General features: G+C 32.9%; 1 protein-coding gene across 1 annotated transcript in view; it reads right to left on the bottom strand.

Annotated features, from left to right (window-relative positions):
• Window positions 1–25,765, bottom strand: part of EPHA6 (EPH receptor A6) — an 836,036-nt gene that overhangs the window by 310,079 nt on the left and 500,192 nt on the right. Inside the window, exon 6 of the mRNA XM_045557615.1 lies at window positions 10,104–10,228. Coding sequence (XP_045413571.1) covers window positions 10,104–10,228 — 125 coding nt within the window. The remainder of the gene's footprint in view (window positions 1–10,103; window positions 10,229–25,765) is intronic.

Consider the following 25,765-nt stretch of genomic DNA (forward strand, 5'->3'; position numbering starts at 1 on the left):
TTGCATTATTTTCTTCCCTTTAAATAATAAGGATTCTCTAAGAGGAGGTGAAAGTTTTTTTATGTGAGTAATTAATCATTTTTAAATAGCTTTGTATTTGTTTCTTTTTTTAGAAATGCAAAACTTGGTGGCAAAATATGTAGATTTCCAGATTGTTAAGGAAACGATTACTCTTTCATTATGTCTTTTATGTACTTCTCTGTAATTTAAAAAAAACGTACATTGTATGTTTCACATTTTCATTGAAAACATCAAATTTTTCATTCCTTCATTGGTCTTACTTGGTTATTTCCTATCACCTCACAAGCAAAGCAAGACACAATAAAATAATAAGCTTATTCAATCATGGAATTTCAGAATGGGAAAACAACTTTTGTATTCTAACCTCATCAAAAAAGTGATAAAGACATGGAATTCAGGGAAGGGATGACGAAGCAATTTAAGAAATATATCAATAGGAATATGGAAGCAACTGATTATAACTGTAGGATGTAAAATTTAATTAAAATGTGGAATTTAGAGCTGATTGAAATAGGGAAAGTTAGCAGAAGTGTGATTAACGTGCAGCCCAACCTAGCTGTACAGAAGAAGAGAGCTAGGACCCCAATGCTGGTGACTACGTACCACCAAAAGAATCCCAAGCCCTCTGAACAGCAGTGGAGAGGTTATTGTTTTATTGCTCTTGGAAACCAGAACATAAACTTTTGATACTCACTATGTTTATAACCTTTACTTCAGTATATAACATGAGATACTGATAGGGTTCAGGACATGCCACCCCAAAATATGGCACCTTGGCATTGAGAAAAGAGGAGAGCAGGAAGATCACTCTTTGACTTCCTGCTCTTTCAGCTGAAGCAGGTCAAAAGACCCTCATCTTTATCTCCAAAGACACAGAGGAAAGGAACATCTTTATCTCCAAAGACTCAGAACAGAATCTGAACAAACGGGCCTTACTAAGTTCCTCCAGTTTATTGCCATTAGATCATAACTCCTTTGTCTAATCATACTTCTGCAGGACTGTTCACTCTTCATCAGACCTAATCATAAAAATATAGAAGTTTCCCTGTTTATCTGGGTTTTCATATCTGAAGGCTTCCATGTCATGCAAAACTTATATTAAATAAACCCATATGCTTTTCTTTTGATAATCTGTTTTTTTTTTATAAGGACCCAGCCATGAGACTAGAATGGAACAGATATTTCTTTTCCCTTACAATATATTCAAAAGTTTGAATGAAGTTTATTCAGAGCACTTAGTTTTACCAACTTCCTCCCACCTTTCTTGGATATACCAAATCTTTAACATACTAAATACAGCTTCTATAATTTTGAACAAATTCATTCTTCAAACCAAACCAAAGATAGTATAAATTTATAAAACATGAGACACTTTAAAGGTAGTTAGTAGACATGTGCAGACTCTGTGTCATAGTGTAAATACATTTTTAATTTCTTTCCATTTGATATGTTCATAACATACAGATGCTGCTGTTGACGCAGTACTGGCACCAGTCCCAGGCTTGCTACTAGGAGAATCTCTGCCAAAGGCTCTGAGGGAATCTCTGGGCTCACTAAACCAGACGGGCTGCCACAGAGAGTGTGATGTTTGCTGCACAACGTGGAAATTAGGTATGAAATCTTTATAATGAGTGTTTTTATCAGTAAATTCCCTTGATGTCCATTTTCTTTCAGGTAATGTTGTTTTAATTAGTACAAAATTCTCATATCCAATTTCTCTGTGGTGGACATTGCAGCAAAAAGGAATTATGGGGGAAAAAAAAGACAAACACAAAAACTTTACCAGCTCAGGAATTTGCTGATTCCATTAGGAATGCTGAATTGTATCTGACACTGACTTGGTCCTTTATTTACTGCATTTTGCTTCAGGTTAATATTTTTGGTTTTGATAGTTTGCAAATCATACATCTACAGAAGTTCTAGCCAATTATAAAGATACAGTAATATAAGTTCATGTGTATGTTTAGAGGGTTGTGATTATTTTTCCCTTTATCTACACTTGATTAAATAAGGTGAAAGAGAAGCAGGGCCTCTAGAGACTCACAACTCAAAGCCTGGACCTTGGACCATGACATCACCTAGGAGTTTGTTAGAAATGCAAAATCTCATCTTACCCCATCCCCACAATTCATCAGCTCGGCCCAGTCAACTGTATCATAATCTGTTTTCAGTAACAGCCCCATGTGATTCAGGTGATCCATGTGCACTTTCCTCAATCACATGTTTCTTAGTTCCTTGTATAACAACCACATGTAGGTTTATATGCAAGTTTACATTAAGGTTTACAAAAACATACCAGTTAGATGGTCATAGGGGAAGGAGGATGCAGAGAACAAAGGAGATGTGTTTCTGTACCTAAATAATGGATGTAGGTAAGAGTAGCATTCCTAGAAGTAAAGAGAAAATTCTTTTCCTCCCTTGGGCAAACACCTAAGTGAAGGAAATACAACAAAAGAAAATGAGGAATGTATATTGTGTAAGAAGGAAGGATTTTTTCTTTCTTGTATTGATTATTGCTACAATAATTGTTTCATATATTTTTACACAAAAATTCATATTTACTGATTATATATATTTAGAAAAATGAGGGATAATTATTGAATTATTGTCTGTGGAAAAACTATCTTGAGGAAGTAGAATGAGAGGGGAAGGGAGGAAGAAAGAGATATGTCACGTAACACATGATATTGAAGAGTATGTGACTTTTAGAAAAGACACAAAGACTTCAGCTTTCTCTCAAAAGATGCTACTTTAAATCATCCCTGAGTAATAAAAATATTTCCCATAATGAAAAGCTTTTCACAAATCTCTTCATATTTTTACTAATACACTGTTGTCAGTGGCATGAAATTATATATTTTAATTAAAGCTCACAGATAGCTTTTTTCTATAACCTGTGAACTAGGTGAAACATTGGCAAGTTATGTTAATTCAGTATTTTATATAAATAATTATTGACCATCTGGATATAAGAAATGCTTCCTTTCTCATGATGAGTTTTCTTAAAAAACATCTAAAAAGTGCTGACTGTGATAAAAATTAACTAGAGCACTTTGAGGAAAAGACTTTACGAGTCGCAGTGTCTTTAAATACTGGGTATAAGAATAACGAACTGTTATGGGGAATTCATGTTTGCAAAATGAGCTACCAGTTGATAATTAGCAGAGCTATACAACACCCTGGTGAGATAGGTATGTTTTATTCCTGCCATTTTACAGATGCAAAATGGCATCAGAGAGTAATGGAGTGTTGGGCCTCAGGGAACCTAGAAAATCAGCATCAGCAGAAAGCACTGACTTCTGAGAAATCTACTGTGTTGCAAGGTAACCACTCACTCACTGGCTGTATGATTTTGGTAGAGTTACTTAGCCTATGTGTGCCTTAGTTTCCTCATCTGTAAAATGGGAAGAGTCATAGTATTTTCCTCAAAGGGTTCTTATTAGGATTAAATTACCTAGTCCATGCAAAACAATTAAAAGATAACCCGGCATATCATTGGTCAACAATTTGTGTCTATGAATTATTAGCTATGTGCCTTTCTGAGCACTGGGAATATGAAAGTGAATAAAGGAAATCTGCCCTCATGAGCTTACATTCTAGTTATTAACAGAATGTTCTCTCTGCTGGTGGACATCTGTGTATGAGTCTTTCTTACAAACAGGTAGAAATAAAAAGTTCTCAAGCATTGCTGTTTTTTTTTTTTTTTAAGTTGTTAGAAGTGTTTTTACACTAGCTAGATGACTTCTCAATTTCCTGAGAATGAGCTCTGAATAAAGAGAATTTTACTAATTCAGCTAGTATGTGATTGAAAGGAAATAGCTATGTTAGGTACAGATTGAGGTTTGAAATAATCTTTTTTCAGGGACTCAAACCAGTGGAGACTCCTATACAAATGTAAATAACCCTAATCAAGAATAATTTTGATAAAAATAATCGCTATAGTCCGAGTCTTTATGTCCTCCCAAAATTCATATGTTAAAATATAATAATAACCTCCCAGGTGATGGTATTAGGAGGTGGAGTCTTTGGGAGGTGAGCAGGCCATGAGCGGGGAGCTCCCTTGCCTTTCAGCGAGGAGAACACAGTGGGAAGACAGCTGGCTGCCTCTGCGCCCGGCAACCGCCCTCGCCAGACACTGAATCTGCAGGCACCTTGATCTTTGACTTCCCAGTTTCCAAAACTATGAGAAATAAATTTCTGTGTTTAGAAGCCACACAGTTTATGGTTTTTTATTATAGCAGCTCAGCCAGACTAACAAAATAATAAGAGAATAAAGAAGCAAGAGAAAAAAGAACAGGAAACGAAGGAAGAGGAGAGAAGACAGGGTGAAAGAGGGGAAGAAAGGACAAGTTAAGAATGTGAACAAAAAAGGGAAAGCAGAAAGTGAATAGAGATAAGGGAAAGGAGCTATGGTCTGAATATTTTTCCCCTCCAAAACTCATGTTAAAATTTAATTGCTATTAACATAATAACAGTAGTAAGAGGTGGGGCCCTTAAGAGGTGATGAGGTCGTGAAGGCTACACCCTCATGGGTGGGATTGGTGCTGTTACAAACAGGCGGGTTCAGCCCCCTCTTGCCCACTCCATACCCCCCCCTCTTCTCCCCCCTGAGGAATAGCATTTCTCCCTGTGGAAAATGCGAAAGGCACCACGCTGGAAGCAGAGATGGGGCCCTCACCGGACACCAAACCTGCTGGCACCTTGCATCTTCCCAGCCTCTAGAACCATGAGAAATACCTTGCTGTTCTTTATATATTACCCCGCCTCAGGTATTCTGTTATACCAGCAAAAAAATGCATGAGACGAACGGTAGGTTTGCTGTTCAATGGGATATTTGATATCTTGTGTGTGCAAGAGGGTTGGTATCATTTTGAGAGTGAAGACTGGGAAGTTGGGAGCAGATGATGTCTTAGTTCCCTGATTCTAAGAGTAGTAGGCTCTGTTTATGGAGAAAAAAATTGTTGGTTAATTAAATAATAAAATAGAAATTTTTGTTGTAATTTATATGTGACTTTACTTATTAAAGTATCTTTTCATATTCGAACTGTATTCATCTGAGTTAAAGGAAAATCAAAGGCCATTTGAGTATGAAAAAATAAAAGTAACTAAAAATTGGGGAGTGTAATTAACTGAATAGCGAATATTTTACTAATTATAACCAGCAAAGCAATATGTCTCCTTTCCTAAATACCACTCTTATGCACACACAGCAGACTCAGAGACATCCGCCCTCTAGAAAAAAATGATAACAGGGTCTTAATTTTATAGATAATTATGACATGAAGAATACTGATGCCTGCGGTGAAGTATTCTTTAAAATGTGTATTTAATTTTACTAGACTTAAAGGGAAAACTACAGTTGTGTGATGGATGGAATAACAATGGAATAATATATCTACATAACAGTATAAAAACAAACATATTACCATTTGAAAGTAGGTAGGACTGTAAGAGATTACCTTTCCTCATCTTATTTTACAGATGAGAAAACAGAACTAAGAAAACTAAGGTCTGAGTCGAACTCAAATCTTTCAAAACTCAGACTAGTGATTTTTTCCAATGTATCACATTCTCTGAGAAAAGGTCACTGGTAACAATAGCATGTTGTTTTACCTCAGATATATGTAGACACCTACATTCCAAGTACCTTAACTTTTTTCCTGATTTACAGAATAATGCACTTAAAACAATGAGAACCTCAGAAAAACAGCATAAATTCCTCAGAGAATTGTGTAAATATTGATCTTTGTGGATTAATTATGAGTATAGCAATACACAGTGACTTTGATTAAAAGGAAATGCAAGGTTTAAATGCCATGGTACTGATATTAAAGACTGAAGAGGATATGAATATTACCACGAGCCAAAGATTAATTCTCCAGTAGCTTTTCAATCATTTAGCTATCTTAGTTAATAGTTGGTGCTTCAGCAGATCAGCTGGAATTATTAATACTTTTACCTGTTTCTGTTCCTGTTCCCATTCTCCAGCTTCTGTGTGTTTTGGTTTTTAAAGCTGTACCCATGACTGACTTTCTTTAGGAGACCTAAACTTGGGCTGCTGGGGGTATGTACAGAGAACCAGAAGTGCCTAAGATTTTTTTCTGCATGACATATATGCACTTCCAGTAATGCCTGTAGCCAGGCAGGGAAGTCCAGCTTCTTTGTCTCCATAAAATAACCTCTGAGATGTAAGTTAGAATCCAGACCTTCCCTTGGTCACACCAACTTTGACTGGCACCTTCCTTCACAGTCTTGCTGATCCTATTCTCTTACCAGTTGTCCTAGGAGCTTTCTTAATTAATCACTCATATAAAAAATACTTGTCTCAGGGTCTGCTTTTGGGCAGACAACTAGTAAAGACAAATACTAATGCTATTTAGGACCCATCCAGCCATATGAATATTTATCTGCATTTGCTACCTCTCTCTCTCACCTGCCCTCTCTGCCTCCACCCTCCCACATAGGCAACACTTCAAACAGCCTGGTATGCATCCCATTCTGTTCTATGTTTCTTTAAACTTACATAATCATACAAAAATGTACACTGAAGGAAACCAAAATATTTCTCTCTAAATTACTGGAGGTTATTGAGGTAAAAAAAAAAAAATGGTTAAAACTTAGGGGCACACTCTACCCCTACTCTCTGCCTCTCCCACCCACAGATGGGCTCCTTTATAATAGCAGCTTATCAGCCCAGAAACAGAGCTCAGGGACATCAGTGGGCACCAGATGATATAGGGGCAGAATTCACTATTCTTAGAAATTTACTTTCCCACGTTTTCCCACCTTTGGAAGTCTGAAGAAACTCTCTTCTTTGCCTTGTCACTATATAGGATTTATAGCTCTTTGTTAAAATACTTTTTTTTCTAGTAGAAACATAGACCAATGGAAAAGATTAAAGAACCCAGCAATAAAACTGTATAGCTACAACCAACTGATTGTTGACAAGAAGACAAAAACATACACTGGGGAAAGGATGCCCTATTCAATAAAATACTTTTTAGGTAAGGCCCCTATGCTTCTGCCATGAGAGAGAAATGCTTTTCAGCTGAGGCCCTTCCCTTGTGATGGACATGGCACACATTAGTGAACTACTTTTTGTTGTTGTTAATCTGACTTTTGTTTCAGTTGTGTGCCTCAACTAAGAATTTAAAAAAGGAAAGAAAAGAAATTATGCCTTCTCCCCTACAACACACAGGAGGGAGTATTTGTCTCCTCAAAATGGGATCACATGTATATATAATTCTTTGTATCTTGCTTTTCTTACTGAATAATATTTAGATCCCTAATAAAGAAAGAAATTAGCACTTTTAACTGAGTTTCATTGTAAGTTGCCCTAGTTATAAGTTATTATAAATTTTTTTTGCTTGGAATGAGAAACCATTTCATAGATACAGATATATAAAATATATACCTAGAATTTGAAGACATAGTAGAAACAAATTTTAATGTTGTCAATCATTTTATGTTCTCTCTGAAAGGTTTTGATATTCTAACATCTTTGATTGGTTGCCTATACATTGTGTATCTATGTGTGAAAGGATAATTATTTAGTTTATGCATAATTCCCATGCTATTATTTTCTGATTCTGTGTTGGATTATTTGCCAAATATTTCCCCAATGCTTGCTTAAATGATTTTTAATACTGAGTTAGTGCTTTTTATCTTTAGGTCTAATTATAATTAATCTTTGCAACCAACCAAGAGAGTTGATATGTTTATTTTCACTTTATAAATATGAAGTCTAAGACATAGGGAGATTAATTAACTTTTTCCTGGCCACAAGCATAATGAGAGTCAGAGTCAGAACATGAATTAGAAATCCTTGGCTTCCACCTCCCTGTTTAGTCCATTACCACTGGATTATTGCCATTTTCTTACAAAATAAACCCCTTCATAACATTATCTATTCCATAACTAGAATAGAATTTATATATTAATGCCAAATATTGCACATCTAAGAATAAACATGAATATTATGTTAATTACTATTATTTAGATCTTATTGATTTCTACAAATTTGATTGGATGACCACAGTTCCCTCTTTAATCTGTATGATTTGTCCTTACTTGAAAATATTGCAAACTATTTTCAACCTGAAACATACAAGGTATAAATGACTATAAAAAGAGACAGTAATTTTTCTTTATGTTAAATATAACCTTTATAGGACACAGAGAAATATTTTGATTCTGAAAAGTTGCTTGCATATTTGTGTGCATTGCTTTTTAAATAATCGTAAATTTTGTGTGCCAGAGATCTATTTAAACTAGTAGACTGAAAACATATAATTTTTGTGACAGCATGCTACAGGTTGTAACATTTGAAAGGCTAGCTCAATGGATTTCTGAGCACGTACTAGCCAGGCTAATTTGCAGAATCTGTAATCCAATTTATACTCAGTAAATTTCTCCTTTCTTAGGCCATGGATTTATCCATGTCAGTTAATGATAATGACAGTTTTCATTGACTACACAATGCTAAAATTACTACAGTGCCCCAAATGGATACAGCTATGCTACTAAGTTGCTTTTTCCCTTTATCAAACCTATATTTACTGAGAAGCAGTAGAATAAAGAAAGGCAGGTGTTATAGTTTGAATGTTTGTCCCCTCTTAAGCTCATGTTGAAATTTAATTGACACTGCAATAGTATTAACAGGTGGAACCTTTAAAAGGTAATTAGTCCATGAGGGCATTTTCCTCATGAATGGATTGATACTTTTATCATGGAAGTGGATTTGTTATTACAGGAGTGGGTTCATTATAAAAGGATGAGTTTGGCCCCCTTGTGCCTCTCTCTTACTCTTTCTTTCCCCTTCAGCCATGGGATGACAAACCTAGACGTTCCTCATCAGATGCTGGTCCTTCTGTCTTGGACGTCCCAAGCTCCAGAACCACGAAGTAATAGTTTTCTGATTATTATAAATAATCCAGTGTATGGTGTTCCATTATAGCAGCACAAAATAAACGAAGGCATTAGGGTTCTATTTCTCCTCTTGCCTTATATTTTTTCAGAGGAAACCTAGATTTCTTTATAATGTTTCCTGTTTGTTTTTATTTTTGAGACAGGGTCTCACTCGTTTCCCTGGGTAGAGTGCAGTGGTGTCATCATAGCTCACTGCAACCTAAACTCCTGGGCTCAAGTGATCCTCCTGCCTCAGCCTCCCAAAGTGCTAGGATTACAGGGGCGTATGATTATCCTTTGTTTCTAGTAAAATTAAGTTACAGAAATGCAAGATGTTCTTTCTTATTGTAGTATACCACTGGAAATTACATATAATTTTTAGATTTAATTTTTTAAATTTGTTGCTCCCTTTTGTCAATATTCTAGAAGTAGGATATCATAATTGACTATGTGGTCTACTGTGATATTGTTGCCAAGAATATATCATAATGGTGAGGAATAGGGGCAAAAAGCATAAAGAAAGAACATAATACAATAAATGTAAGAAAGTATATAATTTAAGGAAATATAATAATTGAGAACAATTTTAAAAGATAAAAATGGAAATGAGGGTTAACAGTTGCTGTATCAACTTAATTTTTCTTGTTAGCTTCTTATAAAATAAAATAGCTGACCTGAATATATTATTAAAAAATGTTTAATTCATAAGCTATCCCTTAAATCCATTTATCCCTTAAATCATACTTTTCAAATTATAGTGTACTGTAACTTTAAACTCATTGGCAAAGAATATGGACTAATCAAACTTGCTTTAGGTTATAGTAATTCAATATCAAAATTTCTTCCCAACTGAATTTTAGAAACAATGCCTTGGCAACCAAACTGTAAGTTAAAGGAATTATTACTTCTTACTGTATTATAAAACCCCCTAGAGTGGATCATGACACAGATGAACATCTTGCATCTTCTAGTTTAATCTGACATAAAACAAGATAAATTAATTAAGAAATTATAAACACACTAGTAAGTTGGAGAGGTTTCAAAGAACAGTAGGTGTGAGATTAGGCCAAAGAAGAACAGGTTTTAAAATAAAATAATATAGTATAACAACATGCTCAATATATACATATATATGCATATATGTAGTTTTTTAGGAAGCACCAAGTAAGACCTACTTTCTCATAGTACTTGATCTCGTAGTCCAGAATGGCTCCATTGGAAAAAGCAGGTGCTTGCCATGATAGGGCAATGCTATTTTGGGATGCCCAGTCCTTCCTTACCATACCTATCAGGGACGGTGCTGAAAGGAAAGAAAATAACTAAGAATTAATTGGCAGGAATCATTTTCTGGAATCCTTTAATATTTTCTCTTCCAAGGAAAACATTATTTTTGTTGAAGAGGACACAAATTGTTGATGTCAGATTAAGATAGCCCTAGGATCTGTGCAATTAAATACAAATAAGGTATTAAAATATATTCAGAAACACTATTAGGGAAAATAGGAAAAACTCAAATATTCCAAGAGTAAAGACCAGAACTCATGATCTTTGGTTTTATTAGAGGAAGACAGTTTTCTTCAAACTGACTTTGGTCATAAACTATGATATGAAGTACAATATACTTGGCTCCTATATTTTATCAATTCTTAATTTCCTACAGAAAAAAACCCCAGATTCTGAAATTACAAGATAATTTATAATACTTTCTTTCTCAAGACATCTTAGTATTTTATAAAAGTTTATATCAAGAACTTCATAATTATAATAGATTAATGCTTATCAATATGAGGATTACTTCTGCATGGTTTCTGTGACATTTTAATAAAATTGAAATATTTAAATGTGGAAGTTATTTTCAGAATCATGTCTATCTTATTTTCCTATATAACATTATTTTAACACAATCCTGATAAACCTTGTGTTAAACTTCCTGTATTTAACTAAAATGTATACATCATAGATTTTCTTTGTACCTTTCACAAAATAGTTTTCAAGTATTCTAATTTTTAAAAACAGTAGTGTTTGATATAGAAGTTAAAATTCACAAATAAAAAAGAAATCCAAATTAAACTACACTGAGATACCATTTCTCATCTACCAGACTGGCAAAAAAGCCAAAAATTTGGAAATCTACTCTGTTGGCTAGGCTGTGGGAATAAAAAGTGCTTCAGGCCAGCCCGAGTAAGAGCAACTCCCCATTTCTACAAAAAATATAAACATTAGCTGGGAGTGGTGGCATGTGCCTGTAGTTCCAGCTACTTGGGAGGCTGAGGCAGGAGGATCGCTTAAGTCCAGGAGTTTGAGGTTACAATGAGCTACAATGATGCCACTGCACTCTAGCCAGGGCTATAGAGTGAGACTCTGTCTCAGAACAACAACAACAACAACAACAACAACAACAACAAACACTTTAATACAACTGTTGGTGGAAATGGAAAATGGTACAACTCTTATGAATGGAAACCAACAATTTAAGGCAAATTTTATATTCATTTATACTTTGCCTTTTGGAATCTCTTCCATAGACCCACTGCACAAACTCAAAGTGATGTATTTATATGACCATTCACTGAGATTTATTGTAAAGATTGTAGTAATCTAAATGTCCATCAATAAGGGATTGGCTGAAAGACTATGCTACATCCACTGGAGAATTATGAAGTTGTAAAGAAATTATGGCTATCTATAAATACTACAATGAAGTTATGTAAGGATATGTTTTTAAGTGAAAAAAGTGAAGAAAAATGGATAATAACAATGTAAGGATAAACCTAAGAATAAAAAATAATTACAACAGTTACTCTTAGGGGATGGGAGGCTATTGGATATATATACCCTATGTACACCATGTTTTGTTAATCCACTCATGAACTTTCAGGCACTGGGGTTGATTCCACATCCTTGCAACCGTGAATTGTGCTGCAATAAACAATCAAGTGTAGGTATCTTATTGATACAATGACTTCTTTTGTAGATACCCAGTAATGGGACTGCTGGATGGAATGGTAGGTTTACTTTAATTTAGTTCTTTGAGGACTCTCCACACTGTTTTCCATAGAGATTGCACTAATCGGCAGTCCCACCAACAATGTATAAGGGTTCAAGCTATTCTACCAGGGATAAGATAGTATTTCACTCTGGTATTAATTTGCATTTCTCTGATGATTAGTAACACTGACCATTTTCTCACATTTGTTGACCATTTGTCTACCTTCTTTTGAAAAGCTTCTGTTCATGTCTTTTGCCCACTTTTTAATAGGTGGTTTGGTTTTTCTTGCTGATTTGTTTGAATTCTTTGCAGATTCATCATATTAGCCCTTTATTGGATGTATGCTTTGCAAATGTTTTCTTCCATTATGTAGGTTATTTGCTGTGTTGATTATTTCCCTAGTTGTGTTGATGCTTTTTAATTTAATGAAGTCCCATTTATTTATTTTTGTTGTTGCTGTAATTGCCTTTGGGGGTCCTAGTCATAAATTCTTTGTCTAGGCCATTATCTAGAAGAATTTTTCCTACATTTCTTGTAGAATTTTTATGGTTTCATGCCTTACACATTTAAGTCTTTTATCCATCTTGAATTAATTTCTGTAAGTGGTGAGAGATAGGGGTCCTGTTTCATTCTTCTGCATGTGCCTTCTGCATATGCCTACCCAATTTTCCCAACACTATTGAATGGGGCTTGTTTTCCCCAGTGTATATTGTTATCTGCTTTGTCAAAGATCAGTTGGTTGTAGGTAGATGATTTTACATCTTTGTTCTCTGTTCCATTCCATCAGTCTATGTCTCTATTTTTATACAAATACCATGCTGTTGGGTTACTACAGCCTTGTAGTATAGTTTGAAGTCTGGTGAAGGGATGCCTCCAGATTTGTTCTTTTGTTAAGATTGCTTTGGCTATTTGGGATTTTTTCTGGTTCCAAATGAAACATAGAATTATTTTTTCTAGATCTGTGAAATATGACATTGGTATTTTGGTGGAGATTACACTGAATCTGTAAATCACTTTGGAAAGTATGGACATTTTAACAATGTTGATTTTACTGATCCATAAGGATGATATGATTTTCCATTTGTTTGTGCTATCTGTGAATTCTTTCCCCTTTTGTAGTTCTCCTTGTAGAGATCTTTCACCTCCTGGTTAAATATAGTCCTAGGTATTTTATTTTCTTTGTAGCTATTGTAAATGGTACTGAGTCTTCGATTTGACTCTCAGTTTGACTGTTACTGGTATATAGAGATGCTACTGATGTGTATACATTGATTTTGTAACCTGAGACTTTCCTGAATTTATTTATCAATTCCCGGAGTCTTTTGGTGTAGTTTTGTAATTTTCTAGATACAAGATCATATTGTCAGCAAAAAAATGATAGTTTGACCTCCTCTTTCCCATTTGGATACTCTTTCTTTTTTCTCTTGTTTGATTGCTCTGGTTAGGACTTCTAGTACTATGTTGAATTGAAGTGGTGACGGAGGGCACCCTTGTCTAGTTCTAGTTCTTAGGGGGACTGCTTTATTCGGCATATAACCAGAAGTCCTAACCAGAGCAATTAGGCAACAGAATTAAATAAAATGCATCCAAATTGTAAAAAAGGAAGTCAAATTGGCCCTGTGTGCATATGACATGGCCTTATATATAGACAAACCCTAGGACTGCAAAGAAAAAAAATTCTTAGAACTGATAAACAAATTGAGTAAGATATAGGACACAAATTCAACATACAAAAATCAGTAGCATTTCTATATACCATAAACAAACTAGATAAAAAAGAAATCAGGGAATCAATCCCATTTATAATAGCCATAATAAATAAATAAAATACATAGGACTAAAGTTAACCAAAGAGGTGAAAGAGCTCTGTAAGGAAAACTATAAAACACTTCTGAAGTATTAATAATTGAAGAGGACACAAGTAAATGGAAAGACATCTCATGTTCATGGGTTGAAAGAATTAATATTGTTAAAATGACCATACTACCCAAAGGAATCTATATATTTAACACAATCCCTATCAAAATTACAATGACATTCTTCACAGAAATAGGAAAAAAAAATCCAAAAATTCAAATGAAAACATAGAAGACACCAAATAGTTAAAGCAATCCTGAGCAAAAAGACCAAAGCTGGAGGCATCACACTACCTGACTTCAGCAAGTGGCACAAAGCTATAGCAACCAAACATAGTACATGAGACATAGACCAATGGAACAGAATACAGAACTCAGAAATAAATTCACCAAATTACAGCCAACTCACATCTACAAATTGGTAAAAATATATATTGGGGAAAGGACAATCTCTTCCAAAAAATGGTGCAGAGAAACCTGGATATCCATGTGCAGAAGAATGAGGCTAGACTCCTATCTCTCACTGAATACAAAAATCACTCAAAATGGATTAAAAATTTTAATGTAAAACACAAAACCATGAAACTACTAAAAGAAAACATTGGGGAAATGCTTCAGGACTTTGGTCTGTGCAAAGATTTTATGGATAAGACCTCAAAAACATAGGCAACAAAAGCAAAGCAAAACTAGACAAATGGGACGATATCAAACTAAAAAGCTTCTGCACAGCAAAGGAAAAAATCAACAAAGAGACATCCTGCAGAATGGGAGAAAATATTTGCAAACTATTCATCTAACAAAGGATTGATATCCAATATGTATTAAAAACTCACTCAACAGTAAAAAAAATCAATTAAAAATGTACAAAGGATCTGACTAGACATTTCTGAAAAAAAAAGAACACATACAACAGCCAACAGGTATATGAAAAAATGCTCAACCTCACTAATTATCAGGAAAATGCAAATCAAAGTCACAATGATATGTCATCTCACCCCAGTTAGAGTGGCTATTATCAAGGAGAGAAAAAATAACAAATGCTTGTGAGGATGCAGAGAAAATGGAACTCATACACTTTTGGGAGGAATGTAAATTAATACAGACGTTATGAAAAACAGTATGGAGGTTCCTCAAAAATCTAAAAATAGAACTACCATATGAACGAGTAATACCACTACTGGATACATATCCAGAGGAAAGGAAATAATTGTATCAGATATGCGCACTCCCATGTTTATTGTAGCACTATTCACAATAGTCATAAAAAAGAATGAAATTCTATCATTTGTTGTAACATTGATAAACCTGGAGGATATTATGTTAAGTGAAATAAGCCAGGCACAAAAAGATAAATATTGTATGTTCTCACTCACATGTGGAAGCTAAGAAAGTTGAACTTATAGAAGTAGAAAGTAGAATAGTGGTTGCTAGAGATTGGGGAGGAGAGGGGGCATTGGGAGAGGTTGGTCAGTGGATAGAAAATTATACCTGGATAGGAAAAATAAATTCTAGTGTTCTATAGCATGTAGGTTAACTATTGTTATGTGCATTCAACAATAATCTATTTTATATTTTCAAATAGCGAGAAGATTTTGAATGTTTCTAACACAAAAAAATGATAAGTATTTGAGGTGATGGATATGGTATTTACCCTGAGTTGATTAACACACAGTACATACATGTATCAAAATATCACACTGTACTCCATAATATGTATAAGTATTATGTGTCAATTAAAAATAATAAGTATATAAATAAAGAACCAATAAGCTTTGGGTAAAAATATCCCACTTTCATGTTGACAGGGAATAACATGGGTGGAAGAGAGTGTGTATTTAATGAATTCATGCTCACTATTACACTAGAAACTACGCTTGGGTAACAGCAGCACATAATTTAGTGATTCAAAATAAAATATCAGTTTGTGGAATATGTTCTTATATAGTAGCCATATGTACTATGTTTGCCGTAACAAATGAAGGATATTTAAATATAATTACATAAAGTTTTACCCAAGTCAACTTCACCAATTAAATTTTAACAATTAATGCTAAAAAGAAAAAAGTACTCAGATAATTCACTATTTCAATTGAAACATACTATTAATAAATTAACATTAACAAATATATCCGTGTTGGAAACTGCGTTAATGTTTTTGAATTATAGTATAATAATGTATTACATGGTGCTTCATGGATAAATTATAACTTTAAAGTGAATCATACAAATTAGAAGTTGATTTAAGCATATCAATTCATCATAATTTTTGAAAATGGCCTTTTCGTGTATACAATCTTATGGTTTTCAGTTTAATGTACAATGTCATAAAGTAATATTACCAGTGTATTAAATTTTGCCTCATAATTATTGAGCACTCAGGTCAGCAATATAATCCTTGCAAAATTTATAAGAAATTCAATTATAGCAACAGCATAACAGAATGACTACTGATAAAAATATAGGTACTATTTTTCTATTTCTAATTCTCTAGTGGTCAATTAATTGTACAGGTACATCACCTAAATTTTATTAGTCCTATAGTATAGTTCTATAAAACAGAAATAAAAAAAATCTCTTCTCTACCTAGATTTTTCACTTAAACATGGACTTCAGGGTCCAATAACTATGCTACACCCTAAACCCTCTTCACTTTTGCACATGCCTATCATATTTTAAAATCTATATTTGACATAGTTGTAAAATATACACAATTTTAAATAATTCCATTTATTTTGACCAATACATTCTAAACCCCATTCCATATTGTGATATAGTCTATGTAATTATTAATTTAAAATATCCAAATATGCTGATATTTTATCAGGTCATTCCTCTGATGTTAGAAGTTGAAGTTTCCAATATTCTATTAGAGTTGCCACATTTCATGTACAATTTTTGGTTTTGTTAAATTTTTTATTGAGAAAATTGCTTTATATAATTTGGATTTTATAAGCCATAGTACATATTAGCATATTGCTTTTGAAAAGAACTGAATAAATATGCATTAAGCACACTTTTTAGACAGCTAATAAATCAAAGGTTTTTACATCCATATATAGTAGAAACAATTTTTACATCCATATATACCCTCAAATGTTGCATTTTCTGTTTTCACAGAAGTCAAAAGTATATAGAATTTCATTTTAAAATGAGGCGTCAATATATGAAAACTTAAGAATTTGTTTTGAATACATTTAATGAATTTGTTTTCTTAATAACCCAAGTTTATTTATCTGAACCTGACCTATTGTTGTAACACTGTAGTACCAATGAATATAAAGTAGAAAATATAGCATATACATTTATTTCCCACATGAGAAAAATGATATTAGGACACAGAAGGGCAACTATTGATTTTGTACTTTTGATGCTAAAAAGTCAGGGAAGGAAAGAAATAAGCAGGGAAATAATATCTTATGGAGTTTATAAAATCATAGGCTTATGGAACAATTTGAAGACTTGGGCTGCATTTTCTTGAGTAAGAATTAGGTATTCAGTAGAGTTTTCAGTATAATTGTATTTCTGATACACATCCTTTCTTAAGCCTTCAAAATCTTAGCTTTGACCTTCAAAAAAATGATTGTTGACTAGATTACTACATTCTTTAAAATGGTTTTAAATACAAACTTTTCTGATTGCTACATTTTCTGAATCTCAAATAGTTTACTAAACACTATATAACAAAAATTTGAAAAAATATATATAGGGGAATTAGTTAGCAAAAGAGATCTTATTCACAATTATATTTTCTTATGCTAATGTGGAGATACCTGAAGAAATAGTAAATTATTGTAGTTAACTATTTTGTTCCCAATTAAGATTTAATTTTTATTAAATATATTATCTTATTCTAACTTCACAAATCTATAGAATGGAAATTGTCTGCATTTTAAAGATGACAAAGCTAAAGTGCAGAGGTGTTGATCATTCATTTAATGAGGGGTTGGGAAGATGAATTTCAATTTTAACTCAAAGTATAAAGAAAGAGTTGGAAAATTAATGTTTTTGCTGCACTGCCTCTCAAAATTGACTCCAATTTAGTGTTTTAATATGTACAAAATTAAAATCTATGCTCAAAACTAGAAGAAATGAAATATCATAAAGATCCTTGTTGCCTTTGAACATGTTATTTTTATTTTTAATACTATTCAAATTCACACTATGAATTATTAGATATATGTCTTCAAAATTTCAATCAAGATTATATGGGTTATAAGATTATGTATTTTTCTAAAGTTGTACTAAATATTGCTAATTTTAGTCATCTGAGGGGCATACTAGGCATATGAATGTTTATTGGGATGTGTACATGTGTACATGCTTGTGGTATATGTGGGTATGCATGTTTTTGTGAGAATGAGAGAGGGAGACACTGCTACATACATGTGTTTGTGACAATGAAAATCTTAACAGTGGATGCTACGTAGTAAAATCTTGGTATTAGGATAGAGCTTACAAGCCATTTAATACATTTTTTCAGCAGTGTAGAAAATCCCTCAACATATCCCTGACAGTTGATTATTTACTGCTTGCTTCAGCAGTTATATTGAATACACTACTTCACACGACTATCCATTCCTTTTTGAAAATCTGTAGTTGTGAAAAAGTTCTCACATGGAATCATTGACATCTTATAACTTCCATGTAGATCCTAGTTCTGACCTTTAGCATAAATGGAATAAACTCTTCTGCCTTCCCTCATCTCTCATCTTCTTTCTTCTCTTTCCTTTTTTTTCTCTTTCTTCATCCTATCTCTCTTCCTTCCTTTTTTTTCCTTCATTTATTGTTTTTGTGCTTTTTGCCATCTTTCTTTATTCTTTTCTTCTCTGTGCCTCTTTCAGGAAAGGCATGTGTTTATGGTTTTTTTGTGTGTGTGTGGTTTAAGAGAAATGAGATGTAAATAAAGAACAATACTATAATAAAAAATATAGATTAGAAAGTACAAATCAGACCAAAATTTTAAGACCATACGACCTTTTTTTCCTTTCTCTTTGCCAATGAACTAATGGGTATAATTGCAAAGTAAGAACACATAATAATGTTTCTTCCTATGTATGACCAAGAGAAAATATAACAAATACCATAATTTTACTTGTGCAATTTTATAGATGTGATACATGCTTATCATGTTAATATTTTTTTAAATCCAAGAGCATATTTTTAAATATTTCTGACCTATATCTTGTTTTGGAAATTTTGTGCTTTAGATATCATAATATAGCCTAAGAATATCTACCTCATGTGCTTTTATTTTTATGTGTTTTTCCTTGTAATCAGAGTTTAATGATAATATTTATTGTTATCTACTTTCCACATTTGGCTGAATCCTGGTTATGAGTTTTAAATATACCCATGAGACATATGCAGCAGAGTTGATACTTTATGTACTTCCTTGTTTCTTTCTTTTTTCTAAATCTGAGATAACATTGTAGTAAGTTAAACCATGTGACAGTTGTGGCAACCTGAATAATGATCCCCAAATATCACATTTTAATTCCCAGAATCTGTAAATGTTCTCTTATGGCAAAGGAACTTTGAAGTTTTGATTAAGTTAAGGACTTTCAGATGGACAATGAGCCTGGATTATCTAAGTATGCCCAATGTAATTGCAAGTGTTGTGGTAAGAGACATATATGGCAGTTTTATTTTTAACTTTTTGAGGACTCTCCATACTGTGTTCCATAATGCTTGTACTAATGGTGTATAATTGTTCCTCCTTTTCCACATCCTCCATCAGTATTTGCTATTTTTTGTCTTTTTGATAATAGCCATTCTCACTAAGGTGAGATGATATCTCATTATGGTTTTGATTTGCATTTCCTTGATGATTCATGATGTTGAGCATTTTTTCATATATCAGTTGTCCACTTGTATGTTCTCTTTTGAGAATTGTCTATTGAAAACTTTTGATCACTTTTAAATTGGATTATTATTTTTTTGCTATTGAGTTGTTTGAGTTCCTGATAGAGTCTGTGTATGAATCCCTGTTGCATGTATTGTTTGTGAATATTTTTTCCCATTCTGCAGGTTGTCCCTTCACTATGCTGATTGTTTCCTTTGATGTGCAGAAGCTTTTTAGTTTCATATAATTCCATTTGTTCCCTCAATGTGTGTTGTTGGTGCATCTGGAGAAAATCAGTTGGCTATAAATTCTTGGATTTATTTCTAACAGTCCAAATACTGGGTATATATCCAAAGGCAATGAAATCAATATGTCTCAGAGATATCTGCACCTCCATGTTTATTGTAGCACTATTCACAATAGCCAAGATATGGAATCAACCTAAGTGTTAATCACAGATAAATGGATAATGTGATCTATATACAAAACAGTATACTAGTCAGCCAAAAGAAAACAAAAAACACAACCCATAATCCTGTCATTTCTGACAACATGGATAAACCAAGACAACATTATGTTAAGTGATATAGGCCAAGCACAGAAGGACAAATACCACATGATCTCACTCATATGTGAAATCTAAAAAAGTTGATCTCTTAGAAGTAGAGAACAGAATAGTGGTTACCAGAGGCTGGACAAAGTAGGGTAAAGGGAGGATGGGGTGAGGTTTGTGAATGCACTCATTGATACAGTTACAGTTAGATAGGACAGATAACTTCTGGTGTTTTACTGCACAGTAGAATGACTTATTTAAAATTAACGTATTGTATATTTCAAATTAGCTAGAAGAGAGGATTTTGAATGTTCTAACCACACAGAAATGAAAAATGTCTGAGGTAACAGGATGTGCTGAGTACCTTGATTTGATCATTATAAAATGACTACATGTATCAAAATATCACACTGAACCCCCTAAATATGTAAAATTATTAAGTGTCAATTCAAACAAAATAAAATTTAGAGGGAGAGAAGCAGAAGAAGATTTGTTTACAAAATAAAGGGACATAACCCAAGGCTGGTAGCCTGTAGAAGCTAGAAGAAGGAACCGATGTATTGTCCACGGCAGGAACGGGACCTCCTATGTCTTGATTTTAGCCCTGTATGACTCATTTTGGATATCTGACATCTGATTCCTGACAGAACTGTAAAATAATAAATATATGCTGTTTTGAGACACTAAGTTGTGGTAATTTGTTACAGTAGCAATAGGAAACTTAAAATGGTTCAATTGATAAATCTTTAAGACCTCAATTTTGGATGTTTGTCATTCAATTAGGGAAAGTGGGTAAGTCTTAAATAATAGGTTTCTAAATCAGTGATAAAAAGACATCTATTTAACAACCTAACTCATTTTACATTTGATTACGTTTTAAAAAGTACTCAGTCTGTTTCCTTAGAAACTACTATTAGGTACTCTGGACCTACAGATTTTCCTTATTTAATCTACAATCTGTCAGGTTTCTCTCCTCTCTACCTTATCAGAAAAGGGAGATATTTTCATTTCTCTAATTATATCACCTTCAATTATAGGTAATATAAGATTAATTTTTTTTCCATTTTTCTTCAGAGTTAATACTGTTCTGATTGTTTTTAAAAAGCCTTTATCTTTAAATTTCAAGACCCTTTGCCAAGGATATGTTAATATCTAGTAACATAATGCTTGCTCACTCTTCCTACTTTTTCCTGCCATGCCAGTGTGATGCTGGATAAGAGTTTGATAAAACACTAGTGAAAAATATGTGAAAACATTTGTTTGATAAAATGTGTGAAAATGTTTGCTTGATAAAACACTAGTGAAAAATATGTGAAAACTCTCACTGCCTGGGGAGGCCACAGTGAAAAATCATTGTATTAATGATGAGTCAAAAATGGCACAGCACTGTCAGCGCTTAATCATACTGAGTAAGACCTGATGAGTTATCTTTAAAGTTCTTTAAAGCATAATCTGTGCCTTTTAAATTTCTCTTTTATTGTTCTTATGACTGGCTGATTTAATATGCTCACTGTTAAGTTTGTCTTTAGGCTACTGTTTTCAGTAATTTACACTATACCCATCTATTGACTATTTAATTCCAGAAGCATTTGAAAGCTGTTCTGAAAAGCATGACAGATGCTATAAAATGCAGTTTCTTTGAAATATAAGAAAAAAATGTATCCTCAAATTAGACCAATCTGAGATCCTTCTGACCTTAACTTGTTATGTTTCAGTAAAAAGAATAAATGCTGTACCAGTATTTTCTAGGAATTTGACATAGGCTATTTCCCCAAATCTTAGAAAGTTGGCTTGGCCATAGGAAAAATTCAAGAATTTGACCTTAACTATAAATAAATTCCTTATTTATAACATTCCATTATATTAAAATCAAAAACATTCATTTCTAGTAATTCTTCTAGGTCAAAGTACTATCATTTGAACTGTACAATCATGTAAATTATATATGAAAACTATAGATTTTATATTTGAATATGGTTTGAAACTTCTGGACCTCAAACGAAAAGTTTGCATCATGTTTCAGGTATGAGCTAATTTAAACACTATCAAAAAGGGAAAAATTCTATTAAAATGATCAGGAAGTTTATTAATAAGTAAATGACTAAAATCTTAACTAATGTGGAAAGGAAGCAGCTAAGTGATGAAGCTTGCAGAAAGGTAAATCTTTAAAATATTCTGGTATAATGAGTGGATAAAATTTTATATACAAATTTTATTGCATTTTTTTTAAAGTTTAGAAGTGTAAAGAAATCCATACATTTAAAAAATTATATACACACACTCCCACAGAGGCATGGGCAAATAAGTGTGATAAATGAGGTGGCAAAAAAAAAGCTACAAAATAACATGTATGCCATAATTCCATTTTCTTTGTAAATAGCAAATACTCCCAAATCATACATGTGGTTATTTTTATATACATGCATGAATGGATTAGCTCCACACTCTTAATAAAGATTTCACATGCTAGTCTAGTAAAACTAGATACAAGAGCAAAAAATAAAAAAATCTTGACATTTTCAAGTAAGTTCTGCTTTTTAAATTATAGTAACAATTATCCATAATTTTTGAAAGTACTTTGAAAGGAATATGATTTCATTGCAAAGAGCCTAACTAAACCTAGTCTTAGTTCACATGATGTTCTGAATATTGTTTCCAAAATATAATTCAAAATGTAAATACTTTTCAAAAAATTAAGCCTAAGCATGAATATATTTATAAGCTATAACCATAAAGTAATACATGTGACTTATCCTTCAATTTACATGATGACACGAAATTGCAGTGAAAGCTAGCTGAAAGGCCACTGGCTTCAAAAGTATTTTAATCAAGAAGCTTTATGAAAATTAGACTTATGTATTATGGATTTGCTTACTGGACATCTCAAGAATGGAAACAATTCCTTGCTTTGTTGTACCCCTAAAGGTGCATAAACAGACAAGAAAATTTCAATCATATTTTGGGGCTGTGAAACAACCCATGGATAACCTTGGGTGCTTTACAAGAGAGTTTAAAGACTTTTATTCATAATATAAAATAAACTAGCAACAATTATATTTTTCCTTAAGATAAACACAAGACTAGCTTAAGACTTCTTGGATCACTTCAGATGGAATGGATTTTTATGTCTGAATTCCTAAAACATCACTGTCTATTCCTCATGACATCTAGCAATTGACTGCCTTTATCTGAAGCTCTCGCTCTTCCTCCTTACAGAATGCACAAAAACAGATTGTACTGCACTTTTTAACTTCCTGTGCTCTTTCACATATATTAAGTCACCTAATGTACACTGTAACTTTTTAGGTACAGTTATTCTCATTTTAATTAGGAAACAAGATCAGACTGGAAAAAAAATTACCCACAGTCACATAACATGTAAAGAGCAGACTCCAAACTTTTAAATGTAGCACTTACAAACCAAACAGTACTTGAGCAATTGTGGTACATTTAAAGCTCTGAACCTTCCCTAAGACCTAGTATAGTGCCGCAAAACACATTAGGTAGCTTTCATTTGAATATCTCTTTTATTCAAAGTGTTTAAAATTTGTTTCAGGGCATATCAGACACTGGCCCTGCCTTCTGTGGTTTTGTTCTGTAAACCCTCTAGGACATGATGTGAGGACTGTCCAATTAATTTATATACTCCACGATATGACCACCATTTTATAAAATTAGAATTAATGTAAGGAAAGAATAATAATAATATATAATAATAGTACTTGTAATGCCAGAAAATAAGGAAAGTTTATTTCAAAATGATGAGAGTTTTGAATATAAACTGCCATTAAAAATTTGAAATGTAGTATGCTGTGATTCAATTGTATAATATTAAAATCCATCTTGGATTTCTTGAATTTTCAATACTTACTATTATTTAACAGTTTCATTTCAAAAAGTATTTGGATTGAAAAACAAAAGCAAAAATATTCTAATTTATTTGATTATTAGTTGAAAATGCTCCCTTTTCCTAATTCTCAACCCATTCTTATCATCCTCATACCTCCTCCATCCCATAAACTGTAATAGCACTTTTACAAGCCACAGTTTAATACCTATTTATCAGTAAAATTCTATTAACAATTGGTAAACTTCTGCTGGATTACATATATTTTATAGGGTTATATAAACTTACTCTAAGATTCTATATAATGTTTTCTGTATAACCTAGCTGTAAGTTATTTTAAAACCTGCATTTTTGTATTTTAATATCTATTGCTTTTGGGAGGGAAATCTATTTTCGCAATACAGTATATACATGTGTATATATGTGCATATATGCATATATATGTGTATGTCTTTACGTGTGTGTATGTGTACATATATGTATTGTATGTATATGTATGTATATTCTAGAAGGTATAGAAGGTGAGAAAGTGCTTATACTGCTGGCCACTCAAAGGAATGTTGAATGATCTTGTCACACCGATTCAGGAAGATGCTAGTATTCCTGCCAATTTACCAGAAATTGGAATGCGAAACTGCTTTTGTTCGCTCATTAAAGAAATAATGAAATTCAACAGCAGATTCATTGTCATCATTCCTGGTTCAAGCTCAGAGAAATAAATCTTGATTCTTTCTTGACGGAGGTAGTCTCTGTGTAGGACAAGTAGCCAGGGGCTCCCACAGCTGCCTTGAAACATTCATGGCTTCCTGAGGATATGGGTGATTTCTGTTTTCATCATTGATCAAATAGCAGAGTAAATCACGGAGGTAAAGTAACACCTGGCTGAGCCCTGTGTTTTCCTCTCATTTTCTCTAGTTAGTAACTGTTGTTTACAAATCACTGACTACATGCAGAGAAGAAACTTGTGTTTTCTCATATTGGCTGCTAGCTCATAATTTCTACTTCATGTTCTCACAGTAGTTTCAAAGGCATTCAAGGCGTATGTCACATTTTTACCCCTGATTTTTGTGATTCCTTTGTTAACAATGGCATGGCTCCATATTTACTGCAGAAGTTAATAGGATGCCAAAGAATTTAAAAAGTTAAATATGTTCTAATTATTATTATTCATAATGAATCACATTCTAAGTTTTTGCCATAATTTTACACTTTATTTAAAATGCAACATACTGTGCTACATAATCTTATTTTTTTTCCTAAATTATATGTCTAGGGCAAAACACGCATAAAACTCAATTTTAAGCTTTTTATTCTACACATTTGCAAGATTTGTTTATGTGACCAAGAAATATTTGTATATTTCTTGTATATATGAAAAATACATAAAACATAATATTAATTAAAAAATATTGGAATTCAGCCACATATAAATCTGAATATTCAAATTACATTAGGTCAGGTGTAAGAGAAGTGGTTGGAAAACAAGGAAACAGAAATATCTGATATGTACAATACTGACATTTAATTGGCTCACAGTGCCATGGCCATATCAACAGTGTGCAGCTGGCACTCTTCCATCCGGCTAATGCCGATGCCATAAAGTTTTTATGTATTTTGAGCATCATTCTGCATGTATGTACTGCTATTCTTAATAATTTTAGAATTACTATAATTCTCATCGTGATCTTCTGCTTTGAATTAAGAGATCAATTTCAATCAATGGTCACTCTTTTTCCTATTTTTACACTGA

The sequence above is a fragment of the Lemur catta genome, chromosome 1, assembly GCF_020740605.2.
Source record: "Lemur catta isolate mLemCat1 chromosome 1, mLemCat1.pri, whole genome shotgun sequence".
NCBI lineage: Eukaryota > Metazoa > Chordata > Mammalia > Primates > Lemuridae > Lemur > Lemur catta.